At 40.4% G+C, this 19,062-nt stretch overlaps 1 protein-coding gene across 1 annotated transcript; it reads right to left on the bottom strand.

Moving 5' to 3' along the window:
- Nucleotides 1-85: 85 nt before the first annotated feature.
- Nucleotides 86-18,102, bottom strand: LOC149263433 (uncharacterized). The gene is given in 7 exon segments (XM_089426283.1): nt 86-437; nt 530-594; nt 680-1,220; nt 1,222-4,623; nt 4,913-6,554; nt 15,964-17,340; nt 17,819-18,102. Coding segments are annotated over 5 exon segments (6,717 nt in total). The 5' UTR covers nt 17,066-17,340; nt 17,819-18,102; the 3' UTR covers nt 86-437; nt 530-564.
- Nucleotides 18,103-19,062: the final 960 nt, after the last annotated feature.

Below are 19,062 nucleotides of genomic sequence, written 5' to 3'. Positions count from 1 at the left end.
AATTAATATACATTCGTACATCACCATCACCCAACTAAACTAACAAATATGGACAGAAATATATCAGATGAAATAATCCCGAGACTTTAAAGCTGCATGGATCAAGAAAAAGAAGCAAAGAAAGCAGATTTCATGCACCCAATTGTTCTGGCAAAGCATCACATGGAACAACCCCATGCACAACATCTAATAAGGGACTTTTTCATCCCTGGGGAATGAGTACATTAAAATTGATATCAAAACATACATAGCATAAGCATAGGTAATTGTTGATTATAACAACGGTTTTCAGATGAGACCTCATTCCAACATGATAGAATCTTTTGGGTGCCTTACAGATGTTTGCACAAAAGTAGCCTCTTATGCATCCACAAAGAAAGCTCCTTGCAGCTCTTTGTTACAGACTCAAGCTCACTTTTAGATAATTGAAAGATGCTCTGCAATCAAAGACAAAGGTAGTCATTATCTTACCATGAACAGGCATACGCTACCCTGAAAATGCATTCCTTGATGTTGTAGACAGCGTTACCTTATCTGTACGAAACTTCTTTTGATGCCATTAATTCAAACCCTCACATATTTATCAACATATCCCTGCACAGGTAAAACCAATTATATCAATTACTTCTCCCAACAAGTGTTAACCTTAACAACAATGGTTTGCTCTAATAAATCTAACCTGAACAAGCTTTGTGAGCTTCCGCTCAGATGATGCAACATACTGATCAATTCTCCCTCGCGACTTGGGAATTTGATGGTTTTGCATTGCACCTGCAACTTTATCAACTGCTTTTTTCACTATAGTTTTGAAAGCTTCTTTGCTCATGTGCCCTTCCCGCCATGAAGGTTTAAGTGCCTCTTTCACAAATTCTGCAAGTGCTGACCTGAAAAGCTTCATCGACCGACTATCTTTACTCTTCTTGCTCTTACTAGTTCCCTGCACTTGGTCAATTTCAATCTCCCCAACACCTCCAGCAGCTGCTTCTAATGGATGGTCAGGACTCCAGTTTTTCCCTTCTTCAAGCCCAGGGCTTCCATTTTCTACTGCACCTCCCTCTGCATCCATAGCTGCCACCACACCATTTTCAGCTTCAATTTCTTTAAAAGCAGAAGTGGCACCATCTTTATGTTTGTTGTTTTCTTCCACATCCAGAGGCCGTGAAACACCACCAATTCTGATCTTCCCAGGATTGAAGGGGCTATCATTTTCCAATTGAGGACTCAACCACTACCTTAGCATCATTATCCTTCTCTTTAGTAGAGCCAAGCAATCTCTTCAAGGATTCATTGGCTCCAGTAGAAGCAGGCTCAATACTATCATACAAAGGGTCATACTGGTCTCCAGAAGCAGAAACATCTCTGACTGACTGATGAGGCAACACCGTGCCTGCCATGGAAGACCCCCCTGGATGAGAATATGGGTAAGATTGCCATTCTCCAGCAATAGAAGATGGATTTGAACTAAGAGATTTAATAAATGGCTGCATTCCGGGCCTAGAAATATTCGGTGGAGAAAGAGGCAGCATGGTAACCGGCCTTGACATATGGCTACCCTGCCCATTGCCAGAGAATTGCTGTAAATTGTATGGCTCCAAAGAGCTCTCTGAACGAACAGAGGCATGATGTGAAAAATCAGTTGTTCTAGCGTTGAAAGTGCTTGCATTGAAATCTGGTTCTCGGGTCAATGAATTAGAAATAAATCCAGTCTTAGATTCTGGGTTGTGATTCAAACCAAATGAATTATTTAGACTTGAAGGTGGATATCCACCGAAGTATCCTGGACGAGAATGATCAATAGTGTTCGCCAAATTTAGACGTGATAAAGGTGGATTTCCTTGCAAATTATTCCTCTCCAGCAGAGAAATATTCCCTGAAATTGCTGAATGTGTAGAAGAAGGGTGTCTGACTAGATCATGCTGCTGTAGACTAGACAAATCTCTTGGAACAGAAGGGAAGTGTAAATCTTCTCTAGAGTAAGGCTTTGAAAGCAAGTTTTCTCTAGATTGCAAATCATCTTCTCTAAAACGAAGATCTTCTCTAGGTAAATGTTGACTGCGTAGGCCATCTTTAAGAAATGAACTTGACATAAAACCATCCACCTGCATTTGTGAATGACTTCTTGATAGTGACTGTGCATGTGAATCCTCCCTTAATACATGTGTATGCAATTCTTCCCTGGGAAGTAATGGAGCTCGTGAATCATCTCTAAACAGATCACGTAAATCACGCCTAAGTATCGGCTCAGTATGTAAACCTTCCCGAAGTGTAGTATGTAGGCGTAAATCATCCCGAACCAATGGTGGAGAACGAAAATCTTGTCTAGGCAGAAGGTGACTCTGAAAATTATCCCTGTGCACATCTTCCCTGATAAGTGACTGTGACTGGAAGCCTCCCACAGAGAAGGGTCGAGGTTGCAAGCTTTCAAAAGGTGATGGCCGAGCAGGGAAGCTTTCAATTGGCGATGGCCTCACAGAGAAGCTTTCCCTTGGTGATGGCCTTGCAGAGAAGCCTTCCAGTGGTGGTGGCCGAGTTGAGAATGACTCCATTGGTGGTGGCCGCGCTGAAAATGTTTCCATTGGTCGTGGCCAAGCTGAGAATCCTTCCATTGGCAGTGGCCGAGCTGAGAACCCTTCCATTGGCGATGGCCTAGCAGAGAACCCTTCCATTGGCGGTGGCCTAGCTGAGAACCCTTCCATTGGTGGTGGCCTAGCTGAGAACCCTTCCATTGGCAGTGGCCTAGATGAGAACCCTTCCATTGGCGGTGGCCTAGCTGAGAATCCTTCCATTGGCGGTGGCCTAGCTGAGAATCCTCCCATTGGCAGTGGCCTAGCTGAGAATCCTTCCATTGGTGGTGGCCTAGACTGAAATCCTTCCATCGAATTGGCCCTAGGTGGGAAACTCTCCATTGGCATGTGTCGGTGCCGGAAGTCTTCCCCTGGTAGGTTACGGTGCTGAAAGTCTTCACCTGACAGGTTATGGTGCCGAAAGTCTTCCCCAGGCAGGTTACGTTGCTGGAAGTCTTCACCCAGCTGGGGCCGGTGCCGGAAGTCTTCCATTGGAGGGGGTCGAGAATGGTGATCTTCCATTGGAAAGGGCCGAGAATGCAAATCTTGCATTGGGAAGGGCCGAGATCGTAAGTCTTCCATCGGGGGAGGCCGTGATCGTAAGTCTTCCATTGGCAAAGCATTTGGCAATGGCAAACCTCTGAAGTCTTCCATGGCTGGGGGCTTTTGAAACATCTGGGATCGGAAATCTTCCAATGGCATTGCTGTTGTCGAGGGCTGAGATCTAAAATCTTCCACTTGTAGTGGTGGCTGTGATTTGAAATCCGATCTGAAATTTTCCATATGCAGTGGCTGCAATCTTATATCGTTCATTGGCAAGGATTGTGGAGGAATTTCTTCCATTTTCAAAGGCTGTAGTGGCTGTGATCTGAAATCTTCAACATGAGGTGGCTGTGATCTGAAACCTTCAACTGGAGGAGGAGGAGGAGGAGGAAGAGGCAAAGAGGAGAAATTCTCTATTGGCAAGGGATGTGGAGAAATTTCTTCCATTTTTGAAGGCTGCAAAGGCTGTGATCTGAAATCTTCCATTTGCAGTGGCTGTGATCTGAAACCTTCAACTGGAGGAAGAGGAGGAGGAGGAGGCAGAGAGGATAAATTCTCTGTTGGCAAGGGATGTGGAGAAATGTCTTCCATTTTTGAAGGCTGCAATGGCTGTGATCTGAAATCTTCCATTTGCAGTGCCTGTGATCTGAAATCCTCTGAGGGTAGTGGCTGCAATCTGAAATCTTCAGCTTGTGGAGGCAAAGAACCAAAATCCTCTGTTGGCGTGGCATGTGGAGGGATTTCTTCCATTTCCGAAGTCTGCAGTGGCTGTGTTCTAAAATCTTCCACATGTGTTGGCTGCATCGGAATATCTTCTTCCATGGGTTGTGACTGTGATGTGGAATCTTCAGTTGGAGGCAAAGAATGGGAATCCCCTATTGGCATGACAAGTGGAGGGATTTCTTCCATTTTCAAAGGCTGTGATTGGGAATCTTCTACTGGCAATGACTCTGACTGAAAGTCTCCTCTGTTTTGAGGTGGAGATTGTATATCTTCCTTTCCTGAAGGCATTAGATGCAACTGTGAATCCAAATTTGCATTGGGAGGCGGTTGGGAATCAAGGTTTGCATCCAATTCGGGTAGACATGAATCATGATTTGCTTCCCATCCTGGCATTCTCTTCTCACCAACAGAAACCTCTTCTAATTGTTTACCCTGTTCACTTATTTTCTCTTTTAAAGTAGCAGTATCCTGCCCATTACAAAGTCTGTCAGGAAACATTCTCCCAGGCTTATTTTCCTCCATCGTAGTAGATACTTCCTTTGCAGTGTGAGAACTTCGCACAAGTTCTTTCTGTTCTCTGCTCCGTCCACCACCAGACCACTTGCTAATATTGTCAACAGTGACTTCCTGGTGAACAAATCTGCAAGATGCTCCTCTGAAGCACCTACCATCTCTCTTGAAATAATAACATTCTGGTGCACCCCCCCTCCTTTTTCTTGCTTCTGCTTCACCTCCACGTCTAAAATCAGTTGGAGGTGTTCTGCTTCTGCTCCTTTGCCGTCGGGGAGACCAACTGATACATAGAGAGGGGATGTTAAACACAATTCAACCGGTACACATACATTTCTACAGTAAATAAAATTTTTTAATATGACACCTATAATGCACAACACTAAACTTGAGCACACAGACAAATTCACATCAAAAGAAAATTATAGCAGCTTGCAAACTTCAAATACTACATGTGTTGCCTAGCCAACCACTATAGAATTATAAATCAAATATCTAGTCAACTGAAACTATAATGTCTTTCTCTGGTATAAGCAAATGTCGGTTATTAAAAGGTTTTTTTCGCATCAAACCTGCGAGATCTGCTCCTTCTACCCCTTCTCCTTCGCGGACTGGGACTCCTCCTCCTCCTGTCTCCACGGGAAGGACTTCTGGTCCTTTCTCTCCCAGTATAGGGAGCACCATCTGATTCACTGTCACTTGCCCCTTCCCTTATTAGTCTGCCGAATTCATCAACATTCAGCAGTTTTTGCTCATGCTCCATAGGCATTTCTGTACCTGTCTTTGCATTATCAACTTCACTAATATTGTTGTTTTCTTGTAGAACACATTCATACAAACCTTTGAAAGACTCACTGGCCTCACCTTTAACAGCTTCTATTTCCTTGCCTTCCATATCACTTACAGCCATACTACTTCCCCTTCTATCAGCACCTTCACTCTTTTCTATTTGTTCATTATGTTCAGAAACTCCCCCTGTAATTTCACAGATGGGACCCATAGATCTCACCTCGAATGGCTCTTTCATTGAAGAATCCCTTTCCTGCTCTGCAATCAGCTCAAATGGTTCTTTCATGGATGGAAACCTTTCCTTCTCTGCAATCACCTCTATTGCTTCTTTCATAGATGCATCTCCTTCCTTCTCTGCAATCACCTCTATTGCTTCTTTCATAGATGCATCTCCTTCCTGCTCTGCAATCCCCTCAGATGGTTCTTTTGTCAAAGAATCCCTTTCCTCCTCTGGAAGCACCTCATTTGGTTCTTTCATTGATAAATCCCTTTCCTGAACTGCAACAGTATCAAATGATTCTTTCATTGAGGAAAGCCCTTCCTTCCCTATAATCAACTCAAAAGGTTCTTCCATTGAAGAATCCCTTTCCTGCTCCGCATTCAATTCAGCAGATGGTTCTTCCCTGGAGGCAGAGGATGTGTGCCCTTCCTTGTCAATGTTTGTAAGAGATGTTTGTTGACACTCTTCAGCTAATGATTGAACTGGGCTCGCATCTTCAACAGAAAGTTCCTCATCCATCTGTGGAAGCTCTTTCTGTGAGCATTGAACTGGGCTTAGATCTTCTACACAGGGTCCTTCAGATATATCATGAAGCTCTTTCGGTGATGATCGAACTGGGCTGAGAACTGGACTTAGATCTTCTACACAGGGTCCTTCAGATATATCATGAAGCTCTTTCGGTGACGATCGAACTGGGCTGAGAACTGGACTTAGATCTTCTACATAGGGTCCTTCAGATATATCATGAAGCTCTTTCGGTGACGATCGAACTGGGCTGAGATCTTCTATAGATGGTCCATCATACATTTGCTGAAGACTTTGCAACGAGGAATGGACTGGGCTCAAATCTTCTACAAGAAGTCTCCTAGATGTACGCTCTTCTGGTGAGGAACGGACAGGGCTCACATCTTCTACACAAAGTCCCTCAGATCTTTGCTGAAACTCATTTGGCAAAGATTGAACAGGATTCATGTCTTTTATGCAAGGTGCCTCAGATGCCTTCGGAAACTCATTTGGGGAATACCGTTCTGGACTCAGATCTTGAATGCAAGGCCCTTCAGACATCTCATATAGCCCTTTATCAGCTAGGATTGAGTGTTCAACAAAAGCATCCTCTGGAACATTTTGTAACTGTTTCGGCTGAGATTGGACTGGGCTAAGGTCTTCTACCGAAGGCCCCTTGAATTCAGATATATGACACACTCCTGTAAAATATGCACAGCACATCAACACAGGACAAACATAGAGATTATTCATTATTGATTAACTGAAAACTAGGGATTAAACATCAGGAATTCCAGACAGCAACAGCATACAAATATAAAATATCAGCAGGATTCTGAGACAAGCTAAAAAGATATAAACATGCCTCTTTATGTTTTACAATATTTACCAGTATAATTACTGCTTCAATTATCCAAGTGGACCAAAATATAAACGTCATGTGTGTGTATGTGTGTGTGTGTGTGTATATATATATATATATATACTCATAAATTTGGTTATTTAGCTATAAGTTGCACAGATCCAGATTCCAGATACAGATCCACCGGAATTTTCGAAAAGTCAGAATCCAAACATGAAGACAACATATAAAACGAAGCATAAATCTATATTTTTATCATTTTATGTTGTGTAATATATATATATATAAGTTGCACAGATCCAAATTCAGATCCGGAACCGCTGGAATTTTCGAAAAGTCAGAATCCAAACATTAAGACAACTTATAAAATAAAGCATAAATCTATGTTTTTATGTTGACTAATAAAACCAATGAACCGGAAACATAGAAAAATCAGATCTCAAAATATATTTCCCTCCAAATCCCACTCACAAATTCCAAGATGCAAACTGCTACAAAAGGCAGGGGCTATTTTACAAGCAAAAGCTAGGGATTTAGATCACCAAGCAGATCTGCCACAGGTCCTGCCAGATCATGGATCCTATATAGGCAGATCCATCTCAACCACATCCAACAAATAAGATATCAGAACAAGTATAAAAATTACAAACAGACAAAAATGTTTTATTTAAATTAATTAGTAAGTGTCTTCATAAAAAAGGGATACCCTATTTAATGGCAGTCCATCAGGGACCACTACACATAAGTAAGCTATGCCTTGGGCCTTAATTACAATAATGGCACAGAGTTTTCTCCTCTCATCCAAGGTTCAAGAACATCTGAATAATTCTAGACTAATTAGTTTTGGCGGATTTTATTCTATAAATTATATTCTGCTAAAAGAATAGCTCTTAGATAATTGCAAAATGGCAGACTAAGCTAATTATTTAGGCAACTCTTTCGAATTTATAAGTTAAATAAGTAACAGGCAAGTCTGAATTTGGCAAAATCGTGACTCCATGGATTCAAGCATCACAGAGCCGCCCAATAGCAAGACACGACAAATCCATGTCATGGTTTTTATTCCAGGGAACTGCTTGGTACCGCCTCCATTGTTTTCCATTCCAGTGTATCTTCCGCGTGTTAAAACTTTGTAGACCGATCAAATGTGGAGGATACCAGAACAACAAAATTTATTGTTAAATTGTTACATTCTAGCAGAGGGAGACAGAGTTGCAAGCAAGCTTAATGGTATTGAAGTTGAATTCCCCCAAAGGTATGCAGCACTTGGAATCATTTTAAGGCATTCAGTGACCAGTGAGGGCAGTAATGGTCTAAAGATACCGACTACATGTTTTCTCACCCTGACATTAATTATTGATAATAAAAAAATCATGCTACAGCAGTCTTCATTATCTTCTAATGTCATTGTTTGATGAGCATGATAAACGATCTCCTTCACTATATGTAAGACGTGTAAAGGTTCATTCTGATTGACCACTTTGGTCATTGCAAAAAAATATTTCCATCTTGTATGCAATCAAAAGGATAAATACCTTCTTTGTCCTTGTGTCATACGCATTCATTGAAATGCATTACAAAAGATTGAAAGGATTTCAAACTAATTATAAACTTAAGGAAAATTTAAATACGTTTCCAGGCTACAAATGATAGTCGCGATGAGAGAAACCACTTAGTACAATCATGCAGAAATAGGGTTATTGAAATCCTTCAAAAAACTTATTTTGCCTCATATTCCAGTGAATTACAAGAGTACACCAGCATTGAAGGGAAGACTTCATCCCTACACCCCTTCCTGTCCAAAAGCACACTCCTGAGTACTCCCAACCTCCGATGAAAAAAATGCCCATACAGGTGAAATACACCTAATGTTTTTATTAATTTTTTTAAATGAAAGACCTTATAAACCCCACACCCTATTTACAAAAGCCTTAATCCCTTTTCAATTTTCTATTGCCCTGATGATGAACCGCATCGGCTGGTTCAAAAAATTGGCAAAAATAAATTAATGTGATGGATCCAGAATACATAAATCAAAGTTTCATTCCATTTGTCAGTGACAAATTTTACTCATCACCAATTAAGATTTTGCAAGTTGCTTATGGCAAGAGGAAACAACACGTGACAGAACCATTTCTGCTTTTCATGTTCTGCTTGTCATAGAATTGTTTGTTCTTCCTGCAATTTGGTTTATAACTTCAAAACTGCTATATGGCTGCCGTATCTGGTTAACTTCATTTCCTACTCTATTTCATGCTATCTCGTTACAAAGTCTTGAGACATATAATGATGGTTGATGCTCTAATATACTATTAATCATTTTCAACTTCTTAATAGTACAGTATTTGCTTCAGCAACGAATTTGGTGTTCTTTGCCATTTTTTGAAGGTATATGCATTATAATATCTGTCTACCTATCTATGGAATGCTCCCAGGAACACTTCACTTCAGGGGATTTCTTGAGGAAGGACCAACCCCAAATGCCTACATTTAAGCTGCTATCTCTGGAATTTTAGAATATCACACTTACTAACATGGCTTTTCTAAGTATGTTCCTTTTAGCAGGCCATTTTTATTTTTGTATCGTGCCGATAAAGAGAGTGTGAGATACCAGAGACACAAGGTAATGGAAAATCCATTACAGTGGTTGGAGAATCAAATCTAATAGTTGCAAAGATGAGAGTGTTGATGAAAAACTTAATTAAAACAATTATTAACCATAATGACTGCTGGAAATCGATTGTAGCTAGCTAGGTAACCTATTGAAATTCAATTTGCAATTCAGAAAAGAGAAACTTCAAAATAAATGCCATGCATTTGAATATATTTTTTACTGTAAAAAATCAAGATTACAAGTAACCCTTTTGTAGGCATCTTTATGAAGGAAATAGAAGTATAGAGAGGGCCGTGATAATCCAATTTTCTTCACCTTTCCATTTGAAGTGGCTATTTAGCTATAAGCACAATCTTAGTAATGTTCTTTTTTTTAGATGTTCATCTCATGATTTAAGCAAACTGCTGGAATGATGTATCAACATTTTGAAAATCTAAATCTGTTCTTTTTAAACTAAAATTATGCGTTTTTTCTGTGGATAAGCATTGCGAAAGGTGATCAAAATATCACTCCAACAAATAACAAGGAAAGATGTAAAATTGAATCCAGAGATACCCACATCTCTCTTTTTAGCAGGAACCAGAGAGATGCGGGTGGCAGCTAAAAAATAATCCCTTCAAGAGTAATTAGAGCAATAAGACAGCACAAGGTGGCTACAGCAGCTCATAGTTTTAAAACTCAGACTCAGACTCAGACTCGGAACCGGCCGAGGGTCAACTCCGACTCAGTATTGACTTGGACTAGTTGATTTCAATGACTCGGTCTTTGTAAAAAGTACATTAAATATTTAATTTTAATGAAAAATCAAAATTTTAAATATTTTCATTCATGTTTCCAAACTCAAAGCATTAGAATAATAGAGAGAAGACAACACTTGATCAAAGCATGCTCATGAATATATCTATTATATCAAAATGGCACTGCGTGCATTGGCTAATACATGTAATATATAGAGATCAGAACAAAAACACATAACCAATGCTGCTCCAAAAACCAACTCCTCTATGCTGCTCCAAAGAAAGCCCAAGAACCTCCCCAATGCTGCTCCAAAAACCAACTCCAACTGCTCACAAACTCTTCACAAATGCTCACATAAATGCAATGAGATAGTTGTGAGGAAATATGAGGAGGTTGGGTCACCTTTTAGGCGTGGGAGAAGGGTAGAGGGGCTAGGATATAATTTAAACAAAATAAAAAAGGGGATTTCAAGTCCACCCAGCCCGCCTTTTTTCCCACCGCCGAGACCGGTCGGCTTAAGTCAGGCTCGGTCAGTTCGGTCAGTCCATTACCAAATCGGTGACCAAATCAGCCGGTTCGGTAACGGACCGGCTCGGGCTGCTGAACAGGATAATTGACCTAGTCAGTCTGGGCAGGGGTATGGCTCAGTCAACCAGGCAGATTCCAAGTCATATCGCCCTAATTTTAAAACTATGGTCTGGCTTCACAGCAGCTCTCGTCACCCGCCGGACTCCTGAGCAGACCCAGGTCGGTTTTTCCTTCTCCTTTCGATCAATGTATTTTGGAAGACCCTTTTGCTTCAGAAATTTCCAACAAATAGCACAGTTGCTGCTTGGCCAAAGAGTGCAAATTTGGAGACTGAGGACCTTTTGGCTCTTGTCTCATCTCTCTGGTTTCCTCGCTCTGAGGCAGAGAAGAAACTCATGATTGTACATACTGTAAATTTGGCTCAATTAAATATAATTTAGACATGCTTACTTACAACAACAACAACAAAATTAGAGCAATAAGACAAAAAGAAAAAAAAAAATCAGCTGTTCATTTTGGTGTTGAAGGACACTACCTAAGAAAGATGCCCAAAATGTACTGCCGAAGTAAGTGGAAGGCTACTGAAAATCAGGTTACTCAGCTTATGATCATCTAAAAGGAGGTTGTTTGTCACAAATAAATTTATAATGCAATTCCAAAGGTAGAAATGTAAGGACAAGATAGTCAGATGGGAAATTGTCTCATTAAGAGACTCGATGGTGCCTATAAGGAGATCCATATGTGCTACATATACCCCCTTGAATAGGAGCTTCTTTGCAGTTAGTAAATTATTGGTGCTAGATTGTTGGTATATATTATATCAATGAGTGTCCTCTCAAATATGTTGATGTTGCATACCTATCCACAACTCCTTTATTGGACATCACTCTATGTACAAATGTTTTAAAACCTGGAACCGGATAAGGGCACCTCAGAATCAGCTTGGAATTGGACCAGTTTGAGTTTTATGACACAGATACTAAAAACTACATATAACATTAAAATTAAGGAAAAATATATATATTTTAAGATTTTAAGCCAAGATTCCAAACTTTTGGAGACAAAAACTGCGATGTCTGCTCATTATACAATGTATGGGCAGATTATCGTAATACATATTTGAAACAAAATACATAATCAACAAAGCTCTAAATAGCCTCTAAAGTCCAAAAAACACGCTACTAGCCCACTACATATGACTATCAACATGATCAATCATCAAACTCATCAGCACTGTTGGAAATGGGATCCTTGGCATGAGCCAGTGCTTGCCATGCCGGTTGGAGCTCCTACAAGTGGATCCAAACCCAAACAAATCCACCCTAAATCATCAAGATCAGATCAAACGCTGTTGAGTGAGTCTCCTCTACCCATTTAGACATTGGAACAATATCATCCCACAAAATGGAAATTGTATCACGTCTTCTGCTCAGCAACAGAAACAGTAATTTTTATATTCTGGAACTCTATTTTTTTGTAAGTCACAACTGCATTTTTGGCGTGTCTATGTTTAGCTGCATTCAGGCACTATTGTTTTAGTCTTTCAACTTTGAGAACAAAGCTTTCTAATGGAAAGGGCATGTTCTCTACCTAACGACACCACCTTTATTAGGCATTAGACGCTATGTACACGAGTTAATATGTATGTATACTTTAGAAAAATAAGCAACTGAGTTCCTCGGAGAAGTTTCTCCATGCCCAAATTTGCAAGTGAAATCCACTTTCAGGTGTGCAAGTACCTCCAACCTCCTGTTTTTTGTTCTTTTCTACCATTTGAACTTCACTCACATCATATTTCATTTTATATTTCCTATTAATTTGTAGTTCTTGAATTAATTCCATTTTGTAAAGGCACAGTGAAGATGAGATCAATGATGTTGTCATTCGGCATCAAAGATTCGGGGAATGTAAGTGCGCAATCCCTTGAAATGTTGAACACCTTGTAGAAAACCTGAACTTGCATTCGCCTTCCTTTCACTGAAGAAAATGAACAACAAGAAAAGTGAAGAAAATGGAGCTTACACACACAGACGTTTTGGATATGGGCATACCACATAAATCATTGAAGTAGTCAGTTAGTGTCATAGATTTGGGCAATGTATGTGTGCAATATGGAATATGTTAAAACTGACTACCTTGTCAAAAACCTGGACTTCCATTGACCAATGAGTTGGATAATTATGGTGTTACTTCCTTTTCCAAAGGTAGGAGTAACAATATAAGTCAACGAAATGGAGTTTATACACATATACATCTTGGATACAGGCACATTACAAAGGGAGCCATTGAAACAGTCACTTAGCATCATATTTAGCTCAATAGGATCTAATGGAGGGTGAACCAGAAAAAGGGTGGCAATCATTATGTGTAAGCTACAACAGCAGCCGAGAGATTTAAAGTGCATTCAAGATAAGAGGGTTATTTTGATTTCCAATGGCATTCGACGTTTGCAAAAATGGCCAATGAGCATTTCAACGAGTTGATGATGATACGAGGGTCATTATTCATCTAAATTTGTAGCAATGGGGTCAAACTCTCATCGAGCTTTAGAAAGACAAAAGGATGGATGAATTAGTTTTTCAACCTCCACTCAAACTCATGACACTTCTCTAGAGATTGATTCAGTTCAACAACCCACTATGATCTCAAATGTTGGATTGGAAAGGCAAGAAAATGGGACTCCAAGGATAGAAAGACTTTAGCTTATGTTTTCAGAGTATACAACTACTTCAAGATTGCGAAAGAGCAACAGACTACGAGTGTGTCTATTATCTCAGCTCTGAAAAAAAGAGATTGTCCAAGCTCGTCATCTAGTTCATGAGCTAGAACATGCACAAAAATCCCCACAGAAAGAGGTAGACCGTTACCTGAGAGAACTTGCAGAGGAGAGAGTCATATGGCAGAGTAAGGAACAGGAGAGAATCAAGGCATTTCAACGAGTTGATGATGATACGAGGGTCATTATTCATCTAAATTTGTAGCAATGGGGTCAAACTCTCATCGAGCTTTAGAAAGACAAAAGGATGGATGAATTAGTTTTTCAACCTCCACTCAAACTCATGACACTTCTCTAGAGATTGATTCAGTTCAACAACCTACTATGATCTCAAATGTTGGATTGGAAAGGCAAGAAAATGGGACTCCAAGGATAGAAAGACTTTAGCTTATGTTTTCAGAGTATACAACTACTTCAAGACTGCGAAAGAGCAACAGACTACGAGTGTGTCTATTATCTCAGCTCTGAAAAAAAGAGATTGTCCAAGCTCGTCATCTAGTTCATGAGCTAGAACATGCACAAAAATCCCCACAGAAAGAGGTAGACCGTTACCTGAGAGAACTTGCAGAGGAGAGAGTCATATGGCAGAGTAAGGAACGGGAGAGAATCAAGGCAATTATCCACATTATGAAGGATGAACTTAACAATGAAAGGAAAGTTAGAAAGAGAATGCTTAGTGATGACAACGTCAAAGGCCAGGTCATGGTATGGATCAGCGAAGCTAGAGATGTAGCAAGAGAGTGGTCATATGGACCAGAAAATGGAGATGGAATGAATGGTGTTTGAAAATAGTGAAAGAGCCAGCATATGATGAGAGCCACAATGGCATGATAACATGTGTGGTGTGTGAACAGACTAAGGGTTTTGGTCCAAGGCAAGTGCATTTCCCCAAGAAGTTGTAAGACCTATTGTTCAGGCATACATATTGCGCAAGAGCATGGATTGTTGTAAGGCCTTAAGACTTTGATCAGGCATACATGTAGTGCAATGGCACGTGGAGTCATCAAGTTGTGGAATGGACCACTTGGATAGGTACCATGGTGGCAGGTGTGTACTAGTATCCTAGCTTGAGCGGGGCTATGCAAGATCTCAGATGAGATGGTTGATGAACCATGTATGAGAAAAAGTCTCTTAGATAACTGAAGAATACAGCAGCTAGTTAACCATATATTCCGGTAGATGGTAACTTTTTTATATGGACTTCAACAGAAAAAGAGTGGAAGCAAGTTAATCTCTCTGAGTCAAGTTTACGGGCTGGATCGTTAAGGTAATTCAGGTGAACTTGACTCAGTCAAGTTACTGGCAATTTTCGAGCTCCAGGATTGTGAGAACCCATGTTTTTGTGTCTTGCCCATGGTATTCATGTAAAATATAGCCTATTTAAAAGCAGAAAGACACCAGGTAAATTTGTCCTTTGGGACCAGTGCGTCATGATCCTAATAATAAAATCCCACAATATCACACTATGCTCCTGCCATGGAAAAGCCACATTCAAAGGTCCAGACCTAAGAAAATTCCCCCACAAGCACACAATTCTGAGAAGCCTTAACAAGAAAAGGAGGTCAAAGTAAGATCAGAAAGCACAAATCCTTTAATGAAAAAAGGGACAGGCATCAATCTCAAAGAAACCTGCAATTAACAAACACAATGCAACAGAAACAACTTCATTTTAGCAACAGCAGCAATATGGCAAGAGAGCATGTTACTGCAATTCAGGAAAGAATATTCCTTATTAGAATTTAGGATATCCAGCAACCTGTAAAAAGCTGGTGGCTTCTGGTGGCTTAAATTCAGTTTACCAGTAAATAACCCAACAGGTTACAAACAAATAGGTAATAGTCACAGAAATAGAGGATTTAACAGAACCTTGTCATGGATTTATGTAATTCTGTAATTGATCATATCAATGTTGCAGACATCGACAAAATTCAGCAAAAAATATCATGATTTCGCGATTTTTTCACAATAAAATTGTGATGTTTGCTACACTGGATCATATAACCAAAACATTATCAACCTTGTTGACTTGGTGAAGAGTACATTCAGTAAGAGGCCAACATATATATATCTTCATGATTCCTCGTGTTCATGCTGACAGCATAATCCTCAAATTTTACAGCATAGAATTTGACAAGGTAAAAATTTCTACTTGAATGGAATAGGAAAAGTGCCCCCTATCCTTATACTACTCTTACAAGAAGATGACTCCCCACCAAACCCCACAATTGGATATGAACCAAAATTTTAAGAGATATAATAGATGCAGGTGTATCCCTCTACACCAGCAAAATGATGTAAAATTGCTTTCTATGTACTTGCAGAGCATATTTCTATCTATATCTGTTACTATTTCTTTGGAATATAATTTGGCCCACTTTAGCTGTCTCTCTCCATATTGGAAACTGATTATGCTAGTTATTCTATATTATACAGGACCTCGGTAACCATTACACAATAAATGATAAGTTATAAATAGGGCATTATCTCGAATATAAATACATATCAAAAAGAATAAATTTGACAAGAACCAGTACACGAAACAGCAGATGACCAAGTGGGGCTCCGTCTATTGTTTAAAAAAACTTTACTCACCTTCCATGTCTGTGTCTGAGCCTGGCGGAGATTTTGCAGCCCCTTCCAAAGCAATATCTAACTGTGCACGCTGCTGAGTAGGCTCAGATGGAAACGAAGCATTTGCAAGCTTCGGAGCAGGCTCCGGTGGAAAAGAAGAAGTCTCTGCAAGCTGCTGAGTAGGCTCAGATGGAACGGATTTATCAGCAAGCTGCTTAGCTTCTTGTTGTCTCTTCAACTCTAACTCAAATTGCATCTTTGACCACTTGAAGTATTCAAATCCAATCCAAGCATCACTGCCAGGCTCTCCACCAAACAAAAATGCAAACTTTGGATTGCCAGCTTCTTTAGCTCGGGCCATATTCTCAAACTCCGGTCCATTCTTAACAACAAACTGTGATAAAAGTTCGATATTGCGAACCAGTTCTTCGTCACTAGGCTTTGTTGGAAGTGCAGGGAGAGAAGATGAGATTGGGGACAGTGGCTGCGGCAAACCAGTCGCAATTCTGACAGGCGAAGTCTCCGTTGGTGATCCAGGTGGGGGGGGAGGTGGTGATGGGGGCGGAGATGAGGGGGGTGGTGGAGGAGGTGGAGGAGGAGGCAGAGGCGGTACAGGGGCATCTCCAAGAGGATTTTGTGGGAACGTAGTAAATGATGGAGGTGGAACTGGAGTAGATCCACTCAGCCCTCCAGGAAGAGGAGGCCCTCTGGGCAAAGGCGGTGGAGGAACCATAAAGGGCATTGGTGCTGGTGGTGCCGCTGGATACGGAACAGGTGGCAATGTCCTCAGAGGTGGAGCAAGTGAAACCTGGCCTGGAGGCATCCCAGAGGGCATATGTCCAGGAGGAGGGCCTGGTAGTATCGCATGGTTTGCGTTAGACGCCATGCTTGGAGGAGGTCCATATCCAGGATGATGATGTTGTTGCTGTTGCTGCTGGTGCTGTTGTCCACCTGGAAAGGGAGGAGGATGGAGAGGAGGTCCCCCATGCATTACAGGATGTTGCTGAAACGGTCGATTCATGTTTATCATCCCAGGTGGTGGTGGCCCTGGAGGCCCTGGAAGTTGATGTCCAGGAGGCCGAGGCCTGAACTGAGGAGCACTATTCCTTCCTGGCCCAAACATTTTAAATCAAAATTTCTTTGCAACTGCCCAAATATTGCAATCTTCCGTGTTTCCAAATCGGCCCATTCACTGCCCATGCATCTTCCTTGTCTGGATAACCTATTCCACAATACCTTATTGCGGCTACACTAAAATAACTCCCGAATGCAGCAACCCAATTCCAAGGAGAGACGAAGCTTGCTTTATTAGACTCGAATCGGACAACCTTTCTCTGTTAAGCTTATCCCCTTTCAATTACAGTCTATCTCCGATTATCCTTCAGAGACAGCCAGCTCCTGTAACAAATCACCGAATAACCTCAATCCCAACTAATAGGTCGATTGCATTATCTAAGGATTCGGGTTAAAACAAACATCAATAATAATGCACCATAGACCTATCTGTATGAATACACCCAAATTCAAACACTTCCGACGTCACTTGTACAAAACATTTCTACTGCAGACTATATTGCAGTCAGCTCAATTTGAGTTCAGGACATCAGTTTCCAGGCTATTTTAACTTTAAATAGCCTAAAATAACAATATCAATTCAAGCTGTATTCGCTTTAATTAATGAAACCTGCCGATAAACCCTAGCTGCAAACCCAGTATAACAAAAACTCTAGAAGAAAAGCTGCCCCACTAATCAAAGGCAGATTCGCACGGATTGTTGCATAGAGCTAAAATCACTCCAATTCACACCCAGTTCGAATCCGCCATTATTACATTAAAGATAACAGAAAAGAAAATAACGGCTGGGTAAAAACCTTACCGTATCTCAAGCAAATCTCGGTTCTTTCTGTGCGGCAAGCTTTTACCACCGATATACCGGAACTCCGATTTATTTGCTGAAGAAGAAAATATACATAAATACAGTCAGATTAGCCAATACCCGTTCAGGGCCTTCCCGAGAAGTCATGTAAGCAGAACAGTAGGTCTGGGTTACGAACCTCGTCCGGGCCAAAAACCCTAGGCGAACTGTTTAACGGGGCCTTTGAAGCCGAGTTCAGTCAGTTTAAATCACGAAAACCATTAAACCATCCGAACACGATTGGGAAGGCATGTTTATATAAACCTATATCGGAGGCCCACACATTTTATCAAAAGTTTTGGGAATGAGATGCTTATTTATTTGTATGCCATTGATATTTTTTGGGTGCTAATGGCATATCTCATCCTACATGTTTTCCTTAGAACCGTTGTATATGTTAACGTGGTGGTAACTAGTGTAACTATGTAGGTGTAGACCTCTTATCCATATGTAAGAGAAGGTATTTCATTTCCAATCATATACATATTTTTCCTTATGATGGTTGTAGTCATTATGTTGTGGTACTTGGTCCAATTGTGCATATAAAACCTTTAAATGCACTTAATGTCAAATATATTTAGATAAACCAAATTAATTTAGATTTAATCTGAGTAGAATATTTAAGTGAACATTAATTTGAACTTTTATCTTTTACAAGTAAATTTACTTATAGATAATGACCATGGACCATATGGATAGATACCATGAGTTATCTTACATGCCACATAACAGTGTTATGTGGGATATAGCAATGTCATATTAAGTAGTGTTTGTGCTATTGTGGCACCTCTATTGCCAAAGGTGCCATGTCATCTCCAAACCGGTGGATTTTCAATATGCTTAGCTTTAAACACTTAGGAAGAGGGTATTAACACTTGATATATGGCACCTTCATTTGTTAGTAAGACCTTCACAATTTTTTAAGCATATCGTTGCATGTAATAGATTGACTTTTTCGTGGGTGGTGAAATTTATGTGCCTCACCTTACCACTTGTGTACTTGTTGTCATGTCAAGTTGCATATTGTTGAACATCTCTTGTCCTCTAACGAAACGTTTTCCCTGCCAAACAATCATGATAGGAATGTGTTTTGTGAGGTTTTGCTCATACCAAAAACATTGATATTGGAAGCTAACTTTGAGTTGTGAGTCTCTAGGTTGATATGATGGAATCATCCCTCACTTTAGTGTTAATATCAACAGTGG

Source organism: Pinus tabuliformis, chromosome 6 (genome assembly GCF_031772625.1).
Source record: "Pinus tabuliformis cultivar Carrire ecotype Pingquan chromosome 6, CPIR1, whole genome shotgun sequence".
In the NCBI taxonomy this organism is placed as follows: Eukaryota; Viridiplantae; Streptophyta; class Pinopsida; order Pinales; family Pinaceae; genus Pinus; species Pinus tabuliformis.
This window is presented reverse-complemented; position numbering and strand designations above follow the sequence as displayed.